Source organism: Carassius auratus, unplaced genomic scaffold, assembly GCF_003368295.1.
Source record: "Carassius auratus strain Wakin unplaced genomic scaffold, ASM336829v1 scaf_tig00020786, whole genome shotgun sequence".
Lineage (NCBI taxonomy): Eukaryota > Metazoa > Chordata > Actinopteri > Cypriniformes > Cyprinidae > Carassius > Carassius auratus.
Window position 1 is genome coordinate 93,664 of NW_020525057.1, and position 11,337 is coordinate 105,000.

Consider the following 11,337-nt stretch of genomic DNA (forward strand, 5'->3'; position numbering starts at 1 on the left):
GAAAGCACTGAAATCAAGACCCAGAAGCTCTGACATAGTGTAGTGCTTTTATTTTAATTACTCAGAGGCACGAATTTCACTTAAAGGGAGATCCTTAACTACACACTCACGAGTAACGTCCTACCAGAGTCCGTGACGCTCGCAGAGAGCTTCTCATGATGCAGAACTCAGATCAGTTTATGACCAGAGAGCAGACACTCACCTGACACACATTCACACAATCAGTACATTCAGGTGAGACACACACACACACACACACACACACGGGTCTTCTTTCAAACTGAAACGACAGATGATTCTTATAAAAAAAAAAAAAAAAAAAAAAAAAAAAAACATGACATGACATGACATGATAAAAAACCTAAAGCATCACACACTGTGAGGTAGAGTAACCTACGAACAGACCCAGACTGAAGATGCAGTCTTTGCACATTTCTGTGCAGATTTTGGAGAAAACATGGATTTAAACATGGGTAAAAACATTAAACATGATACAATGTGTAAAACCAGAGGAAATAAGAATCTGCAATTTTCAAAATCAAACTTAAACCTGGAAATAAACAGTTTTAGAATTTTAAAAAGTAACAGAAAAATGTCATAATCTATTGAATGTTATAATGTTTCAGTGTTTTATATACATGTGTGTGTGTGTGTAACTATAATATTTTTTTAATTATATACAGAATCTATCCATCTATATATAGAGAGAGAGAGCGAGACAGAGAATTTTTTAAAAACATATTAAAAACAGATTTATTTTCCTTCGAGTTTTCATCCCCGCTTGTAAGAAATTGTGCCAAAATTTGCATAGAAATTTGTTGCAGATAATTTAGAATCCTATACAGTATTTTTAATTCTATATAAATCCACAGAGTATGTCTATGATTAAATGCACTACATGAAGAACTCCCAGGACTCTTCATCATCACCATCATCATCATCATCATCATCATCTTCTGTTCTTCAGCTGTTGTTTTATTCTGATATTTACATTTTGATCTCCATATCTTTCAGTGAGGTCACAGATGACACAAACACCTCAGTTGATCTTTGGTGAATGAAAGAATAAAGAAAATAAAATATATTGTGTACGTTGAATGTTTTGATAACATTCAAGTCCTTAAAAAAGAAGAAGAAAGAAAACCTTAATCATACAAAGACGGAAAAACTATGGCATGTAGAATGAATAACAAAAATGAACACATAAAATAAAATAAACACAGAGAACATATGATGAGATGATCTAAGCACATCCATCTGCCTCCTCTACATCACATCACACTTTAGAAAAATACAGTAATAACATCCTGGTTACAAAATACTGCTCCGCTAACAGGTTACAAAGAAACGTTCAGGACCTTGAGCATCTCAGAGCTACTGAAGGAGCATCAGCTGAGGCTCTTTGACCTTCTGCAGTTTCTTCTCATTCATTTTTGGCACACATCTTCCTGTAATTCTGAATCATCAGATGTTACCGTTTAAAAGTTTGGGGTCGGTAAGATGTTTCAGTGTTTTTGAAGTCTCTTATGTTCATCAAGGATGCATTTATTTGATCAAAAATACAGGAAAATGTCAAATATTATTATAATTTAAAATAACCGTTTTCTATGTGAATATATTTTAAACTGCAATTTATTTCTGTGATGCTCCGCTGTATTTTCAGCATCATTCCTCCAGTCTTCAGTGTCACATGATCTTCAGAAATCAGAATAATATGCTGCTCTAGAAACATTTATGATTATTATCAATGTTGAATGCAGTTCATATTTTTGTGGAAACTGATATATTTTATTTTTCAGGATTCTTTGATCAGTAGAAAGTTCAAATGAACAGCATTTATTTGAATTATAAATATTTTTTTATCATTATAGATGGCTTTACTGTGACTTTTGATTCATTTAATGCATCCTTGCTGAATAAAAGCATATTTATTTTTTTTAATAATAATAAACTTTTGAACGGCAATATACATTATATGTGACACCGTGTCCTGACCAAGTTGATTGAATGCAGAAAACAGAAAAAAATCCAGCAAAGTCGCAGCCAATCAGAATACAACAGCTGTTTAATATGCAGTGATTTTGGACCAATGAGACGGTTCGTAGGTCAGATATGGCTTACTGCTTGTCACTGTATCATCTGATAAGGACACGGTGTAAAAAAAAAAAAAAATTGCTTTGTGATTGTCCTAACACAATAGTTCCTAAACCTGTTGAAGTGTGTCATTTCGAAACATAATCATTGTATTCAAACAAATGTTAAACACTCCCACTATTAGCTATTGGTCAGAAACCAATAGCCCCGCCCCCAAATTCACTCTATTGGTTGAGTGAATGTCCAGCACAGTTGTCACTCAAACAAAAAAGCTGAAATTCCCTTTGATGCCACTAGGAATAACACGCGTAACCTGCAATCCTAACAGATTACTATCATTAACTGAATGCTTTTGAACATTACTCTAATAGTAATGCCGTTTAATTTAAGCAATCTCCACGGTTAACAACTCATAGTATCATCATAAAATGTCAAGACAGAAACTAAATTTCATTCCAGCTCATCGGAAAACACATTTATTGCTGAGAGAAAGAGATTTTGAAGTGCTGGTTCTGACGGGTCAGCCGTGCCGTGTGCTTTCATCATACAATTTACGAAAAATAAATCAAATAAAAAGTGCAAATACAGCTGAGATTATCCTGATTAAACTAATTTCAGCGATTAATGCCGAGATGGAGCCAAAACAAAACCTCAGTGCTCAATAATGAGATCAAACATTATGGCTTTTCTTCTTGAATGCTGTTCGCGTTAAACATTTCAACTTTTATAATATAAAACCCTCGGTATGTTCGACAAGTGATGCCTTGATAAGGAATAAAAGTTATTGCACAATCCGTATCATGAAGTCAGTAACGTCTTCTGACACATTCATTATTGTTTAAATTATCCAATGTAAAAAAACTAAAACGTTCCTATGATATCGTAAAAAGTGCGTTTTCGCGTCTTGGATATGCCAAACAGCACAAACACTTGTTTTCGAACCCTGTTCACTGAAGCTAGATGTAATTTTGGGTCTAAAGTGATTTGAATCGTAGCTAACATACGCAAACAACAAAGCAATGCAAGTTCGTAATGGAGACGAATGAATCAATATTAAACAGGCATTACAACTCAAATGTTTCCTGCTTTTGTGTCGATTAAAACCGCTGAACGTTTTAGCCTTTCGAGTTGCACAATAAACAGACATAAAACTAGCACATATTTTACGAACAAACCAAAGAAAACAGTAAGAGTCATAAATTAAAGTGTCGTGTTGTGAATCGAGCCGTCTCTCGTCTCGTTTCCTTCATGTTGAGTCTCTTTCTCTGACGAACGCAGCCGGACGTAACGCCGCTGGCTTTCTCCAAGACGTTCAGTTTTGTTTTGGGGAAAATAAAAACCGGGACACGGTCCGCTTTATGAGTATATGGTGATGACTTCACGACCGCCGCCGCGCACCAACAGGACCCGGTTGAGACCCTCCATCAAAACCTCCAGAAACTCCATGTCTGAGTCCCAGCATCAAGGATCAACATGATGCATGTTTTTCACTCCGAACAACTTTGTAAGATAAAGTAAGAGAGATTTTGGCCCGGTTTCACAGACACGGCTTAAACTAAGTCAGGATTAGCCAATAGTTCAATTAGGACACTTAAATAATTTTTAAGAATGTACTTAGTAAAGAAAACATTACTTGGTGTGCATCTTGAGGTAAAACAAATGCACTGATATATTTTTAAGATCAGTCAGTGCAAGTTTATTTCAGTTGAAACAGTTTAGACTTACATTTTAGTCTAGGATTAGGTTTAAGCCTTGTCTGTGAACCCAGGGGTTTAAGTAATAAAGCCATAATGCACTCAAGATCGTCCAGTACATTACATTTATTTTACAACAGTAAATGCGTATTGTTAGGCATGACATGATGCTTAATGTCTAAAATCCAGTTGACCGTGATAAAAAAATAAACACAAATGTAGTTAAACAGCAAATATCGTAAAATCAATAATGTGTTAGAAATATAATAATAATAATAATAATAATAATAATAATGAATAACCCTTTCCTTAAGCAATATAGCCATATAAATATTTAAAATAATAACAAATAATGGAAGTAAAATTTAAATTTAAAAATAGTACATTATCTGAAATTTTATTGTATTATTATTTATAAACTATTATGGTTTATGTTAATATTTTGCATTTGGTTATATATTTTCAGTCTTAATTTTAGTTATGTGGTTTTGTCATTTTTATTATCATTTTTTAATATGACTATTTAGGTTAAGTTTATTTTATATCCGTTTTGGTTTTACTTCAGTTTTTGCATACCGTATTTTTCGGACTATAAGTCGCACCTGAGTATAAGTCGCATCAGTCCAAAAATCCGTCATGATGAGGAAAAAAACATATATAAGTCGCACTGGACTGTAAGTCACATTTATTTAGAACCAAGAACCAAGAGAAAACATTACCGTCTCCAGCCATCAGAGGGCGCTATATGTCTTCAGTACATATAACGCCCTCTGGTGGCTGTAGACGGTAATGTTTTCTCTTGGTTCATGTCTCTTACTTCATTTCTCTAAATTCATGTCAAATTAATTTTGATAAATAAGTCGCACCTGACTATAAGTCGCAGGACCAGCCAAACTATGAATTTCTTTTTAACTTATAGTCCAGAAAATACGGTATATTTGTTTTAAGACAGTAATTTTAGTATTTTTACATTAAACTTATTTTAGTTAATTGCATTTTTTTTTTCAGGTTTTATTAAATATTTATATTTGAATTGATTTCAGCTTAATTTCAAATATGCTTAATGGTAATGACCCTGATTGATCTGTGGCTCATCTACTCAGATTTAGAGATGCATCTGTTTTGATGAATGTGAGTTTGTGAGTGTACAGTAGATGGTGTAAGGATACAGTTTTCGTCGCCGCCTCTGCTCTTGGGGGGTCCAGGCATGTTGAGGAGCACCAGATGAGCTCCCTGAGACTTGTTGACCACCACTTCATTGAGTCTGACGGCCGTGTGCATGCAGCGCACATTAGACTGATTCCTGCGACACACGGTCATGTGATGAAGGACAAAAACAAGAAATACAAGTCAATATTCCTCCCAACAGCAATTAGCATCTAACAAGCTTTTTTCTATCTCTACTGTCTACTTTTAATATATGTTTCAGTTTTTGCAAGCTGTGCTTTAGTTAATATATGTAAGCTTTACAATGCTCCTGAATATATTGTATGATAAATACTTGTGCAACTCAACTCAAGCATCATTTACATTAGTGATATAATAAAGCCCTTTAAGATTAGTGAGAACAGCATCCAGATTTGACTTGCAAAGCATATGCACATGCCCTTAATAAAAGTATAAATGATGACATCACAAATACACACACAAATAATAAATAAATAAAAACTTGTGCTTCTCAGGGCCATCTGGGGACACTCAATAAACTACAGAATATATACCGAAATAAATGTTGTGAAATTCTATAAAAGTTATACTGTATATAAAATAAATATACATTTATTTAGTAAATTTCCTACAATGATGGCAATAATAATTATATACAATATTAAAATAACTTTAATAATACAGAATTATAATACAATTATATTTATTTTAATAAATATATTTATTATAATAATATTTTAAACATAATCATTATTTTATAATATGAACACAATTTATAATAAAACCTATTTTTATAATAATAAAATTAATAATATCTTTAATAATTAAATTATATTATAATAATAATACATTATTTTATAATAATATTTGTAATAATACAGTTTATATAAAAATAATCATCATAATATTGTAACAATATTAAAATTATTTCATTATATAATCAGTTTTCTTAATAGTATTAAAACCTTTTTAAATATTTAATAATTTAATATTTTATATATATATATATATATATATATATATATATATATATATATATATATATATATATATATATATATATATATATATATATATATATATATATATATATATATAAATTTTAATTTCTGAAATGTTTGCTGGTCACAACAGGTGAAGGTGAAGCACAAGTTTTCTTGCAGAAATCGAGATCATGGTCATGATATCAGCGTCTGCAGCTCTTAGAGCGAGTGGAGATGGATGTGAGGGGATGCTGGTATATAAACGCACATGCATGCTTACACACACACGTTAAAGCTCATATATAAACACGTATATGCATGAATAAATTCAGTGTGCTGCAGGGTTTGTGATGAGACGGCTAATATACACCTACAGACAGACAGACAGACAGATACAACACAGAGAAATGTGACTTACAGACTCTCCCATTCGCTAAAGAAGGAAGAAAACAGGACAGAACAACAGAGACAGGCTTAAACACCCACACTGAAAGATCAAAACCATCACAGAAATCTCTCTGAGCCCAAAACAGCTTTTCATATGAGACCCTGCACCACAAAACCACTCATAAGGGATTTGAGATTCATGCATCATCTGAAAGCTGAATAAATCAGCTTTGGTGAAATATGGTCTATTAGTATGCAACTATTTGTAAATCTGGAATCTGAGGGTGCAAAAAAATCAAAATATTAAGAAAATCATCTTTAAAGTTGTCCAAATTAATTTCTTAGCAATGCATATTACTAATCAAAAATTAAGTTTTGATATATTTACGGTAGGAAATGTACAAAATATCGTCATGGAACATGATTTTTACTTAATATCCTAATGATTTTTGGCATAAAAGAAAAATCTATAATTTTGACCCATACAGTGTAAGAAAGTAAAAGGAAAAATCATGCAAAATAAAATTAAACTATAAATAAATAATCTGCATAGTAATAAGAAAATGCATGAAAAAAAGTATATAAATGCATAAATCCAATCTAAAGGATATAAATAATAAATCACCTTGTATGTATAACAATTCTGAGAATTTAGGAAGGAAATGTGCTTAAATGTCACGAATACAATGTCACAATGTCATAATCTTTTCTCTGTGCAACTAAACACTTTCATCTTCTGAACTGAATCATGACACATATTCTTGTGAGATTGCACTGTTAAATCATTAGTTTCTTCACTGAGAGGAACATTACTGTTGATATTATATGTGTCTCCGGAGCACAAAACCAGTTTCAAGTCTCTGGGGGATATTTAGCATAAAATACACAGTATGGGTCAACATTATAGATTTTTATTTTATGCCAAAAATCATTAGGATATTAAGTAAAGATCATGTTCCATGAAGATATTTTTTAAATTTCCTACTGTAAATATATCAAAACTTAATAATATGCATTGCTAAGAACTTCATTTGAACAAATTTACAGATGATTTTCTCAGTATTTAGATTTTTTTGCACCATTTTGCAGATTCCAGATCTTAAAATAGTTGCATATCGGCCAAATATTGTCTGATCCTAACAAACCTAAAATCAATGGAAAAGCTTATTTATTCAGCTTTCAGATGATGCATAAATTTAAATTTGACACAAACGGACCCTTATGACTGGTTTTGTGCTCCAGGGTCACTTATAAAGACCAGAAACATGTCAGTAAATCTAATGTCAGATGCGACTCTATGAGGAGACATGTTATGAGTGTTACACATGATGCCACGCTGAGCACACACACACACACACACACACACACACACCGTGCAGGCCGTGTCCTGAGTCCGCGTGTGTTCGGAGACTTACGGCTTCATGTTGAACAGATCTCGTACAGCTTTGCTGGCGTTGGGCTCTCGGCTGCGTGTTCGCTCGGTGCAGAACTTGTCTTTGGTCCAGGTCATGTGGACTCGCTCCGGCGTGGCGTCGCTCTTGTCGTTTAGAGCCGCGTGAGACGCCGTGTTTCTGTCGTGGATCAGCTGAGCCTGTGCGTTATCATGATCACACATTACATGCAGAACAACATACTGCTTCTTAAATGTGTCTTTTAGATACATTTAAGAGCACAAGAGACCTTTAAATGTAGTGTAATAATGTTTACAATTATGTATTTATGTCATTAAATATAATTTCTGTGCGCACTATTTATTTAAGCAGAGTATGTCAGATTAATGTTTTAGTTTGTCTGCTATGCAAACTGCATACATGCATCTATATTAGTCTGTAATATGATGACATGCAGAATAAACCATTCATACAAAACAATTAGTGTAAGAATTAAAATAAATAAATACAAAAAGAGAGATAAATAAATAAATACTATATAATAATAAAAACAGAGAAACACGAGGAAATTAAAAATATGAAAATATATAATAGTTTATTTATTTATTTAAAAACTAAATAGAGAAATACGAGGGAATGTCAGGAGAAAAAAATATAAAAATAAATAATAAAATAAATAAATTAAGTATTTGCTTATTTATATATTCATTTAGAAACATGATGGAATGAAAGGAAAAATAGGAATAAATCTAGAATAAATGAAAAATAATGATTTATTATTTATAGTTAAAACTTAATAAAAAGAAACATGAGGGAATGAAAGGAGAAAAAAATAATAGGTATATTATTTTAACTAAATATAGAGAAACATATGAGAAAAAAATACATTTAAATAAATAAATTATTTTTTATCTTTTATATATTTATTTAGAAACATGATGGAATAAAAATAAAAATTAAAAAATGGAAATAAATTTAAAATTAATAAATAATAATAATAATAATAATAATAATAATAATAATAATAATAATAATAATAATATTTTAAAATAAATATTTTTGATCATTTATATATTTATTTAGAAACATGATGGAATGAAAAAAATTAAATAAATCTAAAATAAAAAATAAATAAATATATATATATATATTTATGTATTTATTTTGAAAAAATCTGGAATACAAATACAATAAATAAATAAATAAATCTAAAATAAATAAATAAAAATTGCTAATAAAGTATTCATTATTTATTATTATTTACAGTTAAAACTAAATTCAGAGAAACAAGAGGGAATGGAAAGAGAAAAAATTAAAATAAAATAAAAGGTATTTATTATTCTTTTTTTAACTAAATATAGAGAAACATTAGAGAAAAAAATATATATTCAAATAAAGAAATATATTTTTTTAAATAATTTATATATTTATTTAGAAACATGATGGAATGAAAAAAAAAAAAAAAAAAAAAAAGGCAAATAAAGTTTTAATAATTTATGATTATTTACAGTTAATTTAAACTAAATTCCGAGAAACACGAGGGAATGAAAGGAAAGAGGTCAAAGGTGTTGAAAGATGGTGGTCATGACATGATGACATCACGGACACATGCATGATGGGAAGCGGTTCTGAAGGGAGGAGCTAACACTAAAGTATGGACACATGGATCATCATGAAGCACGTGAGCGAGGATCTACTCGTCTTCTGGCTCTTGGTCTCTGAGTTCACTACCTCGTCTTGTTTATCGTCATCTACACAGGCGTTCTGGTTATTGACGGCCGAGCCGTGAGCGCCGCTCTGGTTCTTCCTCCGAATGGAGCTACGCGACTCATCCGTGATGCTCTGAATCTGAGACACGTGTTTCCCGATCGCAGCAGAAACGAAAGAGGACCACAAGTCACACAGCGCCGCCAGAACAACAGTATTAACACAGCTATTCAGATGCTAGCTCAGTATGGTCACTGTATACTCCTCCAGCACACTGCTGTTGTGAAGCTTCACCTCTCGCTCGCGCTCCGTCCTCGACAGATGCATCTGCTTCAGCATCTGAGAGCGCTGCTCCATCACCAGAGTCTTCTCGTAGGTGAACGCTGAGATGTCACTGTCGTGCTGGAGGCACACACACACACACACACACACACACACAACACAACATCAACACATCAACACATCAACAATGAGCAGCCACACACACAATCAACAAGATTCTCACTGACAGTTAAAGATATTAAAGGACTATTATTGCATAATAAAATAATAGATTTTTTTATATTGCATAGTAAAATATGTTTTAAAATATATATAAAAATATGCAACATTAATAATAATAATAATAAATATAAATATGAAGCAATAATACATAATAATAGCACAAAATGTAAATAGTAATATTAAATAATAAATAATATTAAATTAATTAATTCTACCACCACCACTACTACTACTACTATAATAATATTATTTAGTGTTTAAAAAACAAAACCAAAAAAACATTTAAAGTAATCACAATATGGTACGATAGCATTTTTTAAGTAATATAATTTTAAACATATTATTAAAATAATGTAATACAAGAATATATAATATAATAATATAAAATAATATATTTTTTGCATCGTGTTTCTCAAATCATAGTTCAGATCAAAATCACAATAAATAAAAAAATAACCCAGTAGTAATAATAATAATAATAATAATATAGCATTATGTAGGATGTAGCATAAAACATATTAAAATAATAAATAAAAATAAATAAAAAGACAATTTAATATAATGTAGCAATAATAAATAATATATTATAATATAACAAAATGAGAACATTAATAATTAATTAATACAAAGAAAAGAAAGAAGAATTCAGTATTTAGCAATAATAAATATTCATGATAATTATAGTATAACTTTTAAACATTATAATTTAAATGTTAACATTTTTAGTATTATAATATAATATAATATAATATAATATAATATAATATAATATAATATAATAATATAATATAATATAATATAATATAATATAATATAATATAATATAATATAATATAATATAATATAATATAATATAATATATTTTGCATCATGTTTCTCAAATCACAGTTCAGATCACAATCACAATAAATAAATAAATAACCCAGTAGTAGTAGTAGTAGTAATAACACTAATAATAATAATAATAATAATAATAATAATAATAATAATAATAATAATTATAATAATAATAATATTAATAATATGTAGCATTATGTAGGATGTAGCATAAAACATATTATTATTTATTTATTTAGTTAATATTTTAATAAGGCATTTCGATATAATTTAGCAATAATAAATAATATATTATAATATAACAAAATGAAAAAAGAAAAAGAAGAATTCAGTATTTAGTAATAATTTATAATTTAAATGTAAACACTTTTAGTATAATAATATAATATAATATAATATAATATAATATAATATAATATAATATAATATAATATAATATAATATAATATAATATAATAATATTTAGCAGGCGATTTATTCAAATCACAAACACAACAATCACAATAAATGAAACACACACACACACACACAAAGAAAAAATTCTTTCAGAACAAAAGCAGCTTCAGCATCTCC

General features: G+C 29.8%; 1 protein-coding gene across 5 annotated transcripts in view; it reads right to left on the reverse strand.

Moving 5' to 3' along the window:
• Window positions 1-2,174: 2,174 nt before the first annotated feature.
• LOC113076603 (solute carrier family 12 member 7-like) overlaps window positions 2,175-11,337 on the reverse strand; it is a 53,425-nt gene continuing 44,262 nt past the window's right edge. For 2 of the 5 annotated variants that reach the window (XM_026249290.1, XM_026249295.1), the window contains exons 21-26: window positions 9,718-9,825; window positions 9,448-9,564; window positions 7,741-7,916; window positions 6,357-6,371; window positions 4,958-5,091; window positions 2,175-3,542 (exon numbers count right to left, since the gene is read on the reverse strand). In XM_026249290.1, the coding sequence (XP_026105075.1) occupies window positions 3,451-3,542; window positions 4,958-5,091; window positions 6,357-6,371; window positions 7,741-7,916; window positions 9,448-9,564; window positions 9,718-9,825 (642 nt within the window). In that variant the 3' untranslated portion in view covers window positions 2,175-3,450. The remainder of the gene's footprint in view (window positions 3,543-4,957; window positions 5,092-6,356; window positions 6,372-7,740; window positions 7,917-9,447; window positions 9,565-9,717; window positions 9,826-11,337) is intronic. The other 3 variants (XM_026249291.1, XM_026249293.1, XM_026249294.1) reach the window with 3 other exon arrangements.